The following is a 17,185-nucleotide window of genomic DNA, read 5'->3' on the forward strand; positions in this document are numbered from 1 at the left end:
GCAAACTGACAGAGAGATGACCTCATCTTCCTGCATCTCCTTCACTGTCCAACCACAGCCTGGGGAGGAACAAGACCTGGTTGGGTTATTTACAGTAGCTGCAGTTGGGAAAAGTTACAGTGCCCTGCAAAAGTATTCACCCCGCCCCTTGGCATTTTGGCATGTTTGGGGTCATTGTCCTGCTGAAAGGTGAACCTCCGTCCTAGCCTAAAATCATACACAGAGTGGTACAGGTTTTGCTCAAGAATATCCCTGTATTTAGCACCATCCATCTTCTTTCCCTCAACCCTGACCAGTTTCCCAGTCCCGACTGCTGAAAAACATCCCACAGCATCATGTTGCCACCACCATGTTTCACTGTGGGGATGGTGTTCTTTGGGTGATGTGTTGGGTTTGCGCCAGACAGCGTTTTCTTTGATGGCCAAAAAGTTTAGTCTCATCAGACCAGAGCACCTTCCTCCATACATTTTGAGAGTCTCCCACATGCCTTTTCACAAACTCAAAACGTGCCATTTTGTTTTTTGCTGAAAGTAATGGCTTTTTTCTGGCCACTCTGCCATAACGCCCAACTCTATGGGGCGTATGGCTTACTGTCGTCCTGTGTACAGATACTCCAGTCTCTGCTGTGGAACTCTGCAGCTCCTCCAGGGTTACCTTAGGTCTCTGTGCTCCCTATCTGATTAATGTCCTCCTTGTCCAGTCCATAAGTTTTGGTGTGCGGCCGTCTCTTAGCAAGTTTACTGTTGTGCCATGTTCTTTCCATTTGGTTATGATAGATTTGATGGTGCTCTTAGGGATCATCAAAGATTTGGATATTTTTTTATAACCTAACCCTGACTTGTACTTCTCAACACCATTGTCCCTTACTTGTTTGGAGAGTTCCTTGGTCTTCATTGCAGTGTTTGGTTAGTGGTGCCTCTTGCTAAGGTGTTGCAGCCTCTGGAGCCTTTCAAAAAGGTTTGTATATGTAATGACAGATCACGTGACACTTAGATTGCACACAGGTGGACATCATTTCACTAATTATGTGACTTCTGAAGGTAACTGGTTGCACCAGAGTTTTTTATAGGCTTCATAACAAAGGGGGTGAATACATACGCACATGCCAATTATAAGTTTTTTATTTCTGAAAAATAGTTTTATGTATATATTTTTCTAATTTTACTTCACCAACTTAGACTATTGTGTTCTGATCCATCACATATAATTCAGATTAAAAAACATTGAACTAAAGGCTGTAATGTAACAAAATAGGTAAAAAGCCAAGGGGTGTGAATACTTTTGCAAGGCACTGTAAGTCTTCAGGATGGTTGTGCTGTGTAGCAGAGCCATGGAAATCAGAGAAATGGATAGACAGAAACACCTTTGGCTGGAAAACAGCTCCTATATACAGTATGCATTTTATAATGTATATGGAATGTGTATGTGGCTGTTTCCCTGGAGTTCAGCTTTTTTATTCAGTACAAATTAATGCTTAGATGTGCTCTCTTCCTCCACCTTTTATCTTTTGTGACAGACTAGAAATACAGGCATACCCCACTTTTAAGTACACAATGGGGTTTATTTACTAAAGCTGGAAAGTGCAAAATCAGGCTCACTTCTGCATAGAAACCAATGAACTTCCAGGTTTTATTGCCAAAGCTTAATTGAACAAGCTGGAGTTAGAAGCTCATTGGTTTCTCTGCAGAAGTGGACCTGATTTTGCACTTTCCAGCTTTAGTAAATAAACCCCATTATGTACTTAAAAGTGGGGTATGCCTGCACTGTACATAGCACTAAAATAGAAGTGAATTCAGGGTCAGTCATTGAGTAACAGTAATACATTGAAGTCACCTTTACATCCTGTAGATAAACCTTTACTAGGCTCACTTTCTCAGACTCCGGTGTCAGCTCTATCCTGCTGATGTTAGAGAATTCAGCTAAAGTTATCATAATGTTAAGCTTGTTATTAATAATCTGACTGATGCCATACTTTGCTCCAACAAGAAGTGTGACGTATGATTCTCTGTCCTGCAGCTGACAAGAGAAAAGGGTAAAGTAAATACAATGCTGTTATGACATACTACATTAAGAAGGAATAATTCACAATGGCAAATGGGTTCTCTAAAGCCTCATACACACGATCAGACTTTATACAAACGTACCTGTGGATTTCTGTACAAAGGACGTTGGCCGTGAACTTGTTAAGCATATACACGGCAGGACTTTTAAGGCAACAAACACGAACGTAGTGACGTTTCAACGTACTGACGACACTTCAAAAGAGGACGTTCAATTCTCCTGCGCCACCCTTTGGTCAACTTCTGTATTGTTGTCTGATCTTTTGCATTGGTTCTGAGCATGCGTGTTTGTACTTTGTACTAAAGTCCGATGGTTCTGTGTACACACGATCGGACTTGCCGACGTCGAATTTTTGTTGCCGCCAAGTTTGTTTGTTCGCACAGCCAACATTTGTCCGATGAAAACCGAAAAAGTTTGTCCGATGGAGCGTACACACAGTCGGATGTTGCCTTAAACAGCCAATGCCGCGTACACACGGTCAGACTTATCAGCTACAAAAGTCCGACAGCCCGTACGACAGCCTTTCGACAGTCTTTTGGCGGACTTTCAACAGACTTTCTAACGACCGGACTTGCCTACACACAATCACACCAAAGTCCGACGGATTCGTACGTGATGACGTACACCGGACTAAAGTAAGGAAGTTGATAGCCAGTAGCCAATAGCTGCCCTAGCGTGTTTTTTTGTCCGTCGGACTAGCATACAGACGAGCTGATTTCTGGGTCCGGCGGAGTTACAACGTAAAGATTTGAAGCATGTTCCAAATCTAAAGTCCGTCAGATTTGCGACTGGAAAAGTCAGCTGAAGGTCCGGTAAAAAGTCAGCTGAAGGATTGTCCGCCGGATTTGGTCTGTCGGCGTTCGTCGGACAAGCCCGGTCAAAGTCCGACCGTGTGTACGCGGCATAATTTGCATGTTTGTCCGAACGTGTGTATAGGCCTTAAGAATTATAATTAAAGGGAACATAGATTGCAGCTACCTACAGAGAGCTATGCTGGTCAAGAAGTTACACAACATTGCATTTTTCCTGGAATCGATCATATCACCAGTGAATGCAGTTTATTTTATTTTTTTTCTCAAAAATAATTTTATTAGGATGAAACATAGCAAACACACAAACGATACATGTTCCAGTTAAAACTTTGTCATGTACATGCAGGCAAGATCTCAGTATCCACAGATTATAACGCACAGCAGATACCCCGCCTCCCCACCCCTCTATACTTCAAAGTAAATGCAGCATTACATTTCTGTTCAAACAGTTAAACCTCCCAAGTTATACTGGTAGTTGAATTAAAAAAGCAATCTATCCAGCATTAGATCCACTGGAGATAGGCCAGGGGTGTTCAACCATGAGGACCATAATATGTCAAATTTGCCAGGGCAACTACGGTGTTGGAAAATATATTTTTCCAAATGTAGGGTGACTTCCATCTGGGCTATCCATTCCTTTAGTGTAGGAGGCTCAGTCGCCTTACAACATCTAAGAATGAGTTTACGGGCTTGATAGAGAGCCCTGGCAATCGCCTGCTTAGGGTTGTCTTCAATTGGAAGGTCATCAAGGATTCTCAATATACGTACATGGATTGGGGTCCACTGGAACATTGACCTGAAATACCTTATTATTGGTTCTAAGTACACCCGTCCAGTAGAGCTTTGGGCATGAATGTAGTTTATTGACAGGTTACAGAAAGTAATGGAAAAAAAATTCCTAGGTTTTTAAAAATAGTACACTATCGCCTAATGCCTCCACTGGTGCAAATGTAAGTATGAACATGGGACTGAAACACAATGCTTAGGATCCACACAGCATTCTGGAAGTGCTTAAAGTGGTTCTAAAGGCTGGACATTTTTACCTTACTGTAGGATGTCCCTATATTTGTATCTCCCTCTCATTCCCCTGGATACTTACCTGAGTCCGATCTTGATCCAGCACTGTACCAGTCAGCAGTGGTTCTCTCCTCTCTTTCTGCTCAGAGGCAGCAGAAGACATTAGCTTCTGCTGCCGTCAATCAAATCCTGTGAACAGAGAGCAGGGGGCAGGGCTGAGCCACGTTGTGTTTGTCAATAGACACCCACATCCAGCTCAGGAACAAGACCACAGGTGTGCCTCTATAGGAAGCAGCTTTCTATGGTGGTACATGGAGAAGAAGAGGAGCCTAGAGCACCAGCAGGGGACCCTAGAGGAGAAGGTTTGGGACCGATGGGTACAATACCATTGCACAGAACAGTTAAGTATTATGTTTCTTATTTTAATTAAAAAAAATTAAGCTTTACAATCACTATATTTCTTCAAAAAGCTGAGCAGAGACGGTAGATAGGATGCAGACAAATCTTTAATGTGTAAAGCTGGTCACAAAAATTAACATCTGAGTGCACAATCTCTACACAATATAATTTAGAGCTTCCATAAACGAATACATACTTACAAACACTGGTTGCAGCTGGTGGTAGAATTAGGCCCCAGCTAGCCGATGGAAGAGTTAGGACTAAGACCCCTTTCACACTGACGCACTTTTCAGGTGTTTTAGCGATAAAAGTAGCACCTGTAAAGCGCCTGAAAAGTGCTTCTCAAGCCATCCCAGTGTGAAAGCCTGAGTGCTTTCACACTGGGGCGGTGCACTTGCAGGACGGCAAAAAAAGTCCTGTAAGCAGCATCTTTGGGGAGGTGCGGGAGTGGTGTATACCCCACTCCTCCACAGCCCCTGCCCATTGAAATCAATGGGCAGCGCTGCCGAATAGCGCCACTATAACAGCGGCGCTTTACCGCTAACACCAGCACCGCCTCAGTGTCCCAGAGAACTTTACCTATTGCTAATGCTAAGAGGAACCTCTCAGGGGACATTACACCATATCCTAGCCATTCTCCTAGATTGCAATCTAGACTAGTTATGGTATTATTATTTACATTGCAGTTAATGCTTATATGTACTGTTTAGTGCTGACTTAGCTGATTCATAAATGAATCCCAGTCTAGTGGTACAGAACTCTAAGTTACTTTGGCAGAGTGATTATACTGTCTACCAGAACCTTTCTTCTGTATGCTTATAAATTCTCGTTTTAAACATTTTTATTGTGTTTTCATAAGTTTAAACAACAGATGTACAGTAATATCATATGTGGAAATACAATCTTTGATGGAATAGAAGATGAAGAATAATATAAATGAAGTTTCATTAGTAATAAACATTAAAATAAGCTATAAGGTAAAAATTAGTAGATGATACAAAGTTACTTGTAACATATATAACTAAAATTAGGATACTTCTTTTTTCAGAAATGAGTAAGGAGAATAGAAATAATTCAATAGAATATTGTACCTATGGTTTTGAGTGAAGAGCCAGGTAGTTAAAATATGTGTGAGATGGTACAGTGTTACAGAGCAATCGAGAGAAATGGGTAAGTTTTCCAGGGCCAAGTTCCTGAAATTGGCTTGGCATTATCTGGAAACATGAGTAATATTTAAGATTATCCCGCAAGACTCCTATTAGAGTAAAAATAACTATGGTAAAGAGAAGGGGAAGCTTAGATAATGTTATGATGAAGAGACATTGGAATGTGAAATGGGGTAAGTCACCAGAGGGGGTCAGTAGACTCGGGAGGTAAAAAATGAATGAATGAATTGAATCACATGACAAATTATAGATCTTAAGCCCTTAAGGGAGTAGTAAAGAGGTGTCAAAGCCCAGAGGTAGGAAATGTTCAATCCATGGTGTCCACAGGGCTTCGAATTTAGATATATTATCAAGATAGATAGCTTCTGTTTTAGCATGGATTAGGGATTGGGTAACTCTTTGTTTGACTAATGATATATATGCTGTTGTTACAAAGAGCATGAGTTTAAATTGGCGGTTTGACAAGGCATGTGGTTTACTATTCAGGAGTGCAATATGTGCGTCAGGCAGTAATATAACTTTGAACATTGTGGAAAGAATATTAAATACTTCTGACCAAAAGGATTTGACAATATTACATTCCCACCAGATATGTACCTGATTACCCGGAGTAGAGCAGCCACGAAAGCAATAGGAAGGATATTGTGGAGAGAATTTAGAAATTCTGTCTGGGAATAAGTACTATCTTGTGAGTACCTTATAATTGGTTTTGAGAGCCTCTACATTCGGGGAGGCAGTAATTGGAGATCTTTTTCCCATTTGGTAGTATAGGTTGGGGGTGTAGAGGTAATGTGTGATAGTAAACGGGTGTATAGGTTAGAAATAAGACCACGTTTATGTGGATCTGATTTACATGCTTGTTCGAATATAGTGAAGCTTGGTGATTTCGTATCAGAGGGTGCATTGTTGTGAAAAAAGTTTTTTATTTGAAGATATCTGAAAGTTTCTGTATGTGGGAGATCATAGTTTTCATGAAGAGTAGGAAATGGTGTGATTAGAGAAGATTTATAGAAATGATGAGCGCAGGTCAAACCAGCTCTTGACCATGCCGAGAATGAGTTTGGGGAGGACCAAGCCAGGTAGAATGAGGGATTATGGAGGAAGGAGAGAAGAGGATTATGTCTAGATTGTAGGCCAAATCGGGTTTTTAACCTATCCCAAATGGATAGGCCGTGTTTGGTAATTGGATTCATTACTGTTCGGTGTTGCGTTTGGCCAAAGAAGATGGATGGAGTGTCACAATCTGCCGATTCTACCGCTACCCAAAGTGGGATTACTGTTTTAGCGTGGTATGTGGAAAGTTGTGATAATTGGGCTGCATAATAATATTTTGTAAAATCTGGCACAACCAGACCACCCTGAATTTTAGGAGCATATAGGGTATGTTTAGAAATTCGAAGTTTTGTCTTACCCCAGATAAAATGTAAGGTTTTACGTTGTTACAATGCGTAAGAAGTGTGATGGTATAGATATAGGGAGTACTCGAAAAAGATATGAGTTTTGGGAGGATGGACATTTTTATCACTGTAATTCTTCCTAACCAGGTCAATGGTATGGTTGACCAATTATTGAGAAGTTTATTAAGTTGTGAAAGCATAGGTGGGTAATGTGTTGCATACAACTCCAGAGGGTTGGCTGTAAAGTTAATACCCAAGTAGGAGATAAACGTAGTAGACCAGGTGAATGGTAGAGAGTGAAGAAGTTAGGTTTGGATGGCAGGTGTCAACGATATATTTAGAGATTTAGATTTGTGGGGGTTTATAGACAGGCCTGATACTTGTTCAAATTTAAGAAGGACGTTCAGAAGAGTTGGCACTGAGGTTATGGGTGAAGTAAGGAATATTAAGACATCATCTGCAAACAGACATAATTTATGTTGATAACCACCAAGTTCGAGTCTTTTTATGTTTGGGTTGGATCGAATGAGTTGGGTCAGGGGTTCAATTGCCAATGCAAAGAGGAGAGGGGATAGAGGGCATCCCTGCCTAGTTCCTCTCTCAACATTAATAGGATGAGATTTAAAACCCAAATAGGAGATATATGCTTTTGGGTGTAGATAAGGCCATGATAATGAATCAAATGCCTTTCATATATCCAACGAGAGGAAACAGGCAGGGATATGGCGTGAATGAGCTGCATGGGCCAGAAGTGTAGCTCAACTAATATTATCGCCAGATTGTCTTGAGGGAAAAAATCCTGTTTGATCCCTAGGAATAAGGGTGAAAATAATTGGATTAAGTCTGGAGGATAATATTTTGGCCAATATTTCGTATCGATATTGAGGATATCGGTCTCTAATTAGATCAAGATATGTCATCTGTATTGTGTTTAGGGATCATGGATATAGAAGCTGTAAGTGATTCTGTACGAAAATTACTTTCTTTGAGAAGGGAGGCTTCTACCATAAGGCGTGATAATAGAGAAGCAAATCTTTTGTAGTAAGTTGCTGAAAGGCCATCTATGCCTGGACGTTTATGTGATTTGAGTGATTTTATAACTTGTTGTATTTCAAATTCAGTAATAGGTTTATCAAGAGTATCTTGATGAGATGAGGAAAGGGAGGGGAGATGAATTGAAGATAGGAGTGAGGTGAGTTGAGAATGGTCTAAGGTGTTAGGGTCCTTGAATAATTCAGTTAGTTTTTTATGAAATTCTTTTAAAATTTTTAGTGGATTACTGGTAATTTTTAATTTTTAGACAAATAGGTTTAGGGGTATAGCTGGTCTTCCGCAATGCCAGGGCTAGAAATGTGTTTGGTTTATTAGCTTTCGTATAAAAGGTGTGCTTTTATATAAAAGGTGGATTTACAAAGTGTTTTTTCTGCTGATTCCATCAGAAAGAGGTCCAATTCTGTGTGGGTTTGGTCTGAAAGTCTACCGAAGCTTTGTAAAATGTGTCTTCAAGTTTTTTATGAACTTGTTTTTGTTCTTTACGGTAGCCGGAGGTGTGGCTGATAGAAGCCCCTCTAATATAAGGTTTGAGAGCTTCCCAACATGTCAGAGGATCTGTGTCAGTGGAATTGTTGGTGATGAGATCATCTTTTATGGCTGTTTCCAATCTCTGCTGGAATGAGGAATTTGCAAGTAAACTATCATTAATATACCAAGTACGATGATTGGATCGTGGAACTAGAGATAAGAAAGTTGTCATTACAGCATTATGATCCGACCATGTACATGGTATAATATGTGAGTCTATAATGAGTGCTGAAGTTGAAACCATAACAAAAAGGTGGTCAATATGGGAGAATTGCTTGTGGGGATGGGAATAGTGAGTGTATTGTCGTTTTGTAGGATTATGTTCTCGCCAAGTGTCTAAAAGCGAATATTGATACAGGAGTTGTTGATATGAAGGTTTAGGGATATTGGTTGGGACTGGGGATTTGTCAAGGAATGGACATATTATTTGGTTGGAATCATCACCAATAATAAAGGTATCTTGTTTATGTGTCTCAACCACCGAGAGCAAGTGTGAGAGAAATGCCAATGTGTTCTTGTTAGGTGTATGGTAAGAAACAATCGTAACATCATTATCTAGTAATGTACCTGATAAGATCAGGTATCTACCTTTGGGGTCTTTAAGTTCCTTTTTAATAGTAAATGGTGTTGTGTGGTGGAAAGCAATCAGTACTCCCTTTTTTTTCTTTGTGGTAGAAGCAGTAAAAACTTGGGGATATCTGCGGCCGAAATATTTTGGTGTGGATTGCTGAACAATGTGGATCTCTTGCAAACAAACTACATGAGCTAATAGTTTGGAAAAGAAGGTAAAGGCTTTAGTTCTTTTCAAAGGAGAGTTGAGACCTTGTACATTTACTGTTTATTTAAGGAAGACATTATAGATTTTTGATAAGGATCAATAAAGGGCTGCTTAATATTATTCAAAAGTTACTTCACTGGAAAAAAGAATACTAATGAGAAATAGGAAATTCAGCAAGGTAGGAGCAGTAGAAGCGTATAAATGTAGATTGTATACCTTATATTATCACAGAGGAAAAATTGTATATTCAAGTGAAGCTTCAAAAAAGGAAATAAGTTGTAAAAAGGAAAGGGCTCCCTATTGGAGCGAATATCCAGTGGGTGGTGAATAAACACCAACCAGTGGATATGAAGTGGTCCAAGGAGTGTCCAAATCTAAGTTGGGCCTCGAGGAATGAGTGGAGGTGCAGTGAGCAGTCTCCGGGACTACGACAGCCTGTGTGTTATTAAGTAAAATTATTGAACAAAACAAGTCATAAGTATAATGTTATTTTAACATAACTGTAAAAATAATGCATACTATAATGCAAGGTAGTAGAATCCAGGTTAAGCTCAAAATATATTGAAGTTAAGGATAATTGAAACTGAGAAAAAAAAAACCTCAAGATAATTCTAATGTTAGAATAAAAATCTTATAAATCTTAAAATAACGCTAGTATAGAAAATATACCATTAAATCCTCGCAGAAAGAGGTAATAATTAGATAATTTGAGGTAAAAGAAGTAGAATATGTATAATATGTAAAACCGATTTAGTCAAAAAAAAAAGAAAAAAAGGGGGGGGGGGAGATATAAGATTGAATTCTTAAATATCACCCATATGGTGTATATATATATATCAGTCTGCAATATCATCTTCTTCAGGTGGTGGTGAAGCAAAGTGACCCCTTTTATGAGGACTAAGTGGGGTTTGAGTTATTTGAGGTGCTTGGGAGTCTTGAATATCTTGGGTCTGTGAGAGGGATGTTGAATTCATTTGTCGTTTGGGACCATCCGTTGTTGTGGAGAATGTTGATAGGCGGAGATCTTTAAGTGTAAAAAGAAGATCATTTGCTGATGTACATATATATGAAGTTCCTTTATAAGTAAAGGGAAGGAAGAAAGGAAATCCCCAGCGATAATTTATTCGATGATATTTAAGGACTTGCAAATGTGGTTCCATTTCTTTGCGTTTAAAGAGAGTTAGTTGAGATAAGTCTTGAAAGACTTGGTATTTATGGCCCTGAAAAATTAAAGAGTCTGTGGGGTTGATTTACTAAAGGCAAATAGACTATGCACTTAGCAAAGTGCAGTTGCTACAGGGCTTAGTAAATGAGGTAAAGTTTCACTTTGCAAAGAGTACCCAATCACGTGCAAGGAAAATAAAAAAACAGCATTTTTGCTTGCACGTGATTGGATGATGAAAGTCTTCAGAGCTTCTTCTCATTTACTAAGCTCTGGGGCAACTGCACTTTGCAAAGTGCACAGTCTTTTTGCCTTTAGTAAATCAACCCCTTTGTTTCTTGCAGCTGCCATTATTTGTTCTTTTGTGCGAAAATAATGCATTTTTATAATTATATCTCTAGGGGAGCCATCTTCTTTACATGCAGATAAAGCTCTGTGTATTCGATCTGTTTCCAATCTTACTAATGGGTAGGATGGAACAAGTTCTTGAAAAAGTGTTGCAACAGTTGATGGTAGATCCTCTATTTCTTCAGGAATGCCACGGATGCGTAGGTTCGATCGTCTAGCCCTGTTCTCAAAATCTTCGAGTCGGGTTTGAAGTGTAGAATAATCCTCTTTAAGGGATTCTAATTCCTCTGAATGAGCTGTGGTAGAGACGTAAATCTCATCTACTTTCTGTTCTAAGTATAGATGTGAGTCTGCCTACCTCATGGATCTCCGCGTTAGTTTATCAGTAATGGCATCTGAGGTATTCTGTAATGCTTTATGTAATACCCGTTCAAATTGGGAAAGCAGGTCTGAACCTATTTGATTATTATGTAGCGTAATAGGAGACAAATTCAAGTCATATTCAGTCTCACCATAGTGCACTGAAGAGGGAGACCTGTGATACTGCGGTGTAACAGTCTGTGAGGAGAGATGTGATGGTGCTGCCACCATTTTAGATACCATCCTAGTCAGCTTTTCCTGAGGCTTTATTGTTTTCAGCTTCGCTTTTCTCCCGCTGTACATGTCACCAAAATGTGCCCATAAGTTTTTAGGGATTAATGCGGTGATGTGGGGAGGTTATGGTCCAGTATGTCTCTGCTTAAACGGCTGTCGGGTCCTGGTCAGTGCGGAGCTCTAAGCAGACATGTCCTGCTTAGTGGGCTTTGCACATGCGCCTCCGATTATTCATTCTCATACCACCATTTATTCTAACTTGTACCTATACACTGAGTTCATTTACCACTAAAGGGTCCTGTGTTTATGTCCTGGTGCTAATTCACAGCCAAGTTAATGGTATCTATGCTAGTGTTCTTATAAGTGCTTGCAGTAACCTTAATTCAACCAGATGTGTCAGAGGGGCTGAATTTGTTCTTGGAGTCGAGGCACAGAACAAAGAACCCGAATTACCAAGCAGCACCTGTGGGGGTAGCACTACATACACAATTTATTAACTTTAAATGCCTGTCAGGCAGGTCCTTGTATAGTTGGTAGATCTAAAGAAGATAGTACAATCAGATTGTAAGTTATATGGCAAGCTTAATGCTGACCATAAGTGTCCCATCCCATCACAAGTCAACAATAGAGAGATGCTTAGGGGAAGATCCAGCCATCTGAGGATACAACTGTTTAGGGAATAATGCTCACAGGGATTTGAATTTCCTGGGAAGCTGCTGTGTGACATAGTCAGTCTTTCTCTTTTCTTGAGAAATGAGAAGAAGGAATAAAAGCCTTAACTGTACATGTTTCAGTTTTTCAGGCAGCAAGTCTAGGAAGCAACACTAGGTAAAAAACAAAAGCCCGATATTTTTCCACTCAGGGTTTTCTAGGTGACTTCCATAAATAAACAGTTTATAAGGTTGAAAAAACATACAGGTCCATCCAGTTATTTTTTTGTGTGTGTGATTTTTAAATTCTAACATATCCATAGTCCTGTATATTGTGTTTCTGAGGAAGACCAGACATCAAAAAGTTTTTTGAAGTTGTCAACACTTTCAGCTAGTACCACTTCATGCGGAAGGGAAATCCATATTTTTACTGCTCTAACAGTAAAAATAACCTTTCCGCACTCTAAAGTTTTAGAGATTTACCTCCTCTCTTCTAACCTCAAATCATGGTTGCATGTCTTCTTTAGGGACCCCAAATAGTTTATTCAATTTATGAGAGAGAAGGTGCTCCTGTTTGTTGTGTGATATATATAAGTAAAATAAACCATGTACTGTCTCTTTAAATACAAAAAACACACTAGTGAATAAGTGTAGAAGGTGTGCAGGCTCAATCTTGCTGACTAAAAAATCAATGACTGACAAAGGTGTAAATAAAGTGCTCAAAGTGCCAGTAAATAAAGTCAAGTTTATTGAGTAAAAGTTAATAAAAAGCACTCTCAATAGTGCTGCGGGATAATATACAGCTGTATAAAGATATTGTTATACAGCTGTGTATTATCCCGCAGCACTTTTGAGAGTGCTTTTTATTAACTTTTAGGTTCAATACGTTTTTATTGTCTTATCAACACAAAATAAACAAAGATGTGACAAGGTGCGAACCAGTACACTGGCATATTAAGCTTGGATTGTAGAAAAAAGGAATGTGAGAATTGGAACTGTATAAGGTACTGCCAACATCCTTGTACAAATAGAATAGGAGGAGATGTGCAACCAGTACATAAAAAGGTTGCCTCTTAGGACTTTTTAGGCAGAAGGATATAGAGGGTAACAATATGACATATTGTTATCCTCTATATCCTTCTGCCTAAAAAGTCCTAAGGGGCGACCTTTTTATGTACTGGTTGCATATCTCCTCCTATTCTAAGCTTGGATTGTATAGTTGTTAGTAATGTATTCTATATAGTATACATGAATACGTGAAAGACAAGTCAATACCATTTGATTCAGTGTATGGAACCTGTAACATTCCATACGTGGTTCCTGCCAGCCCAGACACCACAGTGGGAGCAAACTTTGTCTTATGGGCTGGGAGAACCGCCTTAAGTTTTATTAACTTTTAAGCTGGATACACACTATACAATTTTCTGTAGTTTTTTTTTCCTTCAGATTTACCAAACCATATAATATGAGGTCAAACCTTAAGAGTTTCAATTTGTATTATGCAGTTAGGCAGGCCCCCTAGCTCTAAATGGTTTTGGTAAATCTAAAGGAATTCAGACAACAAAAGTTGAATAGTGTGAAACCGGTCTTACTCGATAAACTTATTCACTAGTGTTTTTTTCGCATTTAAAGAGACAGTACATTATTTTATTTTATTATTTTACTTATTTTATTTATATATCACACAACAAGCAGAAGCAGCACCACTTCACCCCTTTCTCTCTCATTACTCTTAGTAATTGATTCCGACAAAATACTAGGATTTTTTCCGACGGATGTTGGCTCAAACTTGTCTTGCATATCACACAAAGTTGTCGGAAAATCCAATCATTCTGAACGCGGTGACATAAAACACGTACGTCAGGACTATAAACGGGGCAGTAGCCAATAGCTTTCATCTCTTTATTTATTCTGAGCATGCGTCGCACTTTGTGCGTCGGATTTGTGTACACACGATCGGAAATTCCGACAACGGATTTTGTTGTCAGAAAACTTTATAGCCTGCTCTCAAACTTTGTGTGTCGGAAAATGTGTGATGGAGCCCACATACGTCGGAATTTCCGAAAACAAGGTCCTATCACACATTTTCCGTCGGAAAATCCGACCGTGTGTACGGGGCATAATACTGATCCCACACCTGTGGGTTTAGCTAGGGTGGACAGCAGCTATATTACCTTAGCGCGGAACATCATACTTACTTTAATAGTTTATTCAAGTTACTGCAGTCCTCTTTGATATATTTGTACATTGATGTCTCATGCTCATGCTTATGGTTATTCTAAAAGCCAGTTTAGCAATGATGTTTATAGGTGCTTTTAAATGTTACAATTCTTTATAGTCCATTTAGGGACACACGATTATATTAAGTCTTATGCCCTGTACACACGGTCAGACATTGTTCGGACATTCCGACAACAAAATCCATGGATTTTTTCTGAGGGATGTTGGCTCAAACTTGTCTTGCATACACACGGTCACACAAAGTTGGTCGGAAATTCCGAACGTTAAGAACGCGGTGACGTACAACACGTACGACCAGCCGAGAAAAATTAAATTCAATAGCCAGTGCTGCTCCTCTGCTTGATTCCGAGCATGCGTGGCACTTTGTGCGTCGGACTTGTGTACACACGAACGGAATTTCCGACAACGGATTTTGTTGTCGTAAAATTTTATAGCAAGCTCTCAACTTTGTGTGTCGGATATTCCTATGGAAAATGTGTGATGGAGCCTACACACGGTCGGATTTTCCAACAACTAGGTCCTATCACACATTTTCCATTGGAAAATCCTATCGTGTGTACAGGTCATTAGACATGTGAGTAATACTGCTGCCATCTGGATTGTTTCTATTCTATCAAGATATTTATCACACTGTGGATATATTTCTTTGTTAACTTCTAACAAGACCTCACATGAGCTCTCTCTTTTGACATATCCTCAGCAACAGCTTTGGAGGCTGTACTCAGACCCCGCTAGACTGAGAATTGCGTGGCTAGCCTGGAATGTGACCTTCAGGCACTGGACACTGTTTTTTGGCACTTTCCAGACAATGTTGTACTGTATTAGTTAGCTGCAGGGTGCTCTCCAGATCCAGAGCTGTGGCTATAGGTGTGCACAGCCTATTGCATTAGGGTGTGCACCCCAAAAGCTCAAACAGATATACCTTTCTCTGCAGCCTCACCTGCACGGGACAGTGAATGAATAGGAAGTGCTCTGTGCTGAGCGGCTTACTACTCATCCACAACTTCATCACCATTTAGAAAAGGAAGGCGCTGATAAATGACATATCTACTAGCCCCTTCCCCCACTCCATCCTGAAACATCCCCCCCCCCCCCCGGCAGCCAGGGAGAGAGGAGGGGTGGGAAGCCAGCAGCACTGTGGGGGGGGGGGGGGGCTTTTGATAACTTGCTTTGTAAATAAGCTTATGGGTGTGACAAAGGCTGAATTGGTATGTCACTTTCTGACATTGAACTCTGTATTGTGTTGCTTTCCAGACCCTACGTACTATGTGCCAGCTGCAGAGTGTTTTTTTTTCCAAATCCAGAGTAGTGGCACAGCCGCTGGCGTGACCCAGTATTTGTTGTCTCAGTTTACCTTTGGAAACCCTAATGCCGCATACACACGATTGGAATTTCCGACAACAAATGTTCGATGTGAGTTTGTCGGCGGAAGTTCTGACCATGTGTAGGCTCCATCGGACATTTGCTGTCGGAATTTCCGACAACAGATGTTTGAGAGCTGGATCTCAAATTTTCCGACAACAAAATTCATTGTTGTGAATTCCGAGCGTGTGTACACAATTCCGATGCACAAAATTCCACGCATGCTCTGAATCAAGTACGAGACGGAAGCGCTTGGTCTGGTAAAACTAGCATTCGTAATGGAGATAGCACATTCGTCACGCTGCAAATTTTTAAATCTTTTAATGCAGCGCATTCTCTTCTTTTTTATAATGCTAGAATAATGAAGTTGTTTTGCTGCTGATATTCACACAGAGTTCTGACAAACTGATTTCTTTATTATTTCTCGTGATCTCCTGAATAATCTTTATATTTTTTTTCGGCAGATCTCCAGAATAATGTTTAGAATTTTTTTATAGTGATCTACTTTTTATCAAGATCTCTGGATTTTTTTTTTAATCTTTTTTTTTCTAGTGATCTCGATATTTTTTTTGGTCGTTTTGTGTGTCAAGTTACCACAACACCATTATTATCTTATATGTTTTAACCTCAAGAAGATTGGTTAGTGTTGGTGTCCCTTGTTAATTTTAATTTGACCTTATTTTTTTAATGTACCTGCCTACTCACAAACAAACTGCCTTTTTTGAAGTAAAACACATAGCCAAGTTGTTGTGAAAGAATAGACATTTATTAGGGGCCACAACAAAATAAAGAGGAAGGCAACGCTGGATAAACTGTTGAAATTGGTGAAGCCTTTGTACCCCAGGGCAGACATCAGTTATTTGACAGGCAAAATTGGTAGCCTGAGGAGTCCATTTAATACGGAGCACAATCCGATCCATGACTCCGAGAGATCGGGAGCAGCAACAGAGGACCTATCTGAGGCTGTGGTCTTACCACAGCCTGCGTCCTTTGTCAGACCAGACCAAACCCAGGCCATCACTCTCAAGACTTCCTTGCTTGCTTCCTTCCAGACTGTGGCTGTGATGTTGGAGTTGTGGCAGGAGGTGGAGGAGGTATATGGTCCAACTCACATACGTGACTTTTTTTTGTGAGTTTGCCCATCACCCCCTTATTTAGGGCCTGATAGATGACTTCCTCACAAATGAGGCGTTGGCCCACCTCCATTTCCTGCATTTTGCTGGCTGCCATGCTGGCATAGGCCTCTTGAAGATTGGGGGTGGTTCTGAGGGCCGTAGTAGCCTGCCGAGTCAAAGAAAGCGCTGATTCTTCCATGTTACTCTCCTTCCTGGGCCTTTTTGTTGGAAGGCGGAGGGGAGGAACCTGCGATTCAGTCAGGCTACTGGGCACGCCCACCTCCTGGCTGCCGATTTCCACGCCCACCTCCTGGCTGCCACTTTCCCCGCCTCTTCCTGGCTGATACTTTCCACAGCCTCCTCCTGGCTGAGACTTTCCTTTGTATGGAAATGGGACATAGTTTTAGTTTTTTTAGTCATCAATCACACACAATTTTGAGCTCATGACTGTTGCAAATTCAATGTTAACAAATAGAAAAGACTATCATTCTGACCCCACCAT

General features: G+C 40.2%; 1 protein-coding gene across 2 annotated transcripts in view; it reads right to left on the reverse strand.

Annotated features, from left to right (window-relative positions):
* Window positions 1-17,185, reverse strand: part of FRMPD1 (FERM and PDZ domain containing 1) — a 286,616-nt gene that overhangs the window by 19,708 nt on the left and 249,723 nt on the right. For both annotated transcript variants that reach the window (XM_073591547.1, XM_073591539.1), the window contains exon 13: window positions 1,834-2,016. In XM_073591547.1, the coding sequence (XP_073447648.1) occupies window positions 1,834-2,016 (183 nt within the window). The remainder of the gene's footprint in view (window positions 1-1,833; window positions 2,017-17,185) is intronic.

Source organism: Aquarana catesbeiana, linkage group LG01 (genome assembly GCF_042186555.1).
Source record: "Aquarana catesbeiana isolate 2022-GZ linkage group LG01, ASM4218655v1, whole genome shotgun sequence".
Taxonomy (NCBI): domain Eukaryota; kingdom Metazoa; phylum Chordata; class Amphibia; order Anura; family Ranidae; genus Aquarana; species Aquarana catesbeiana.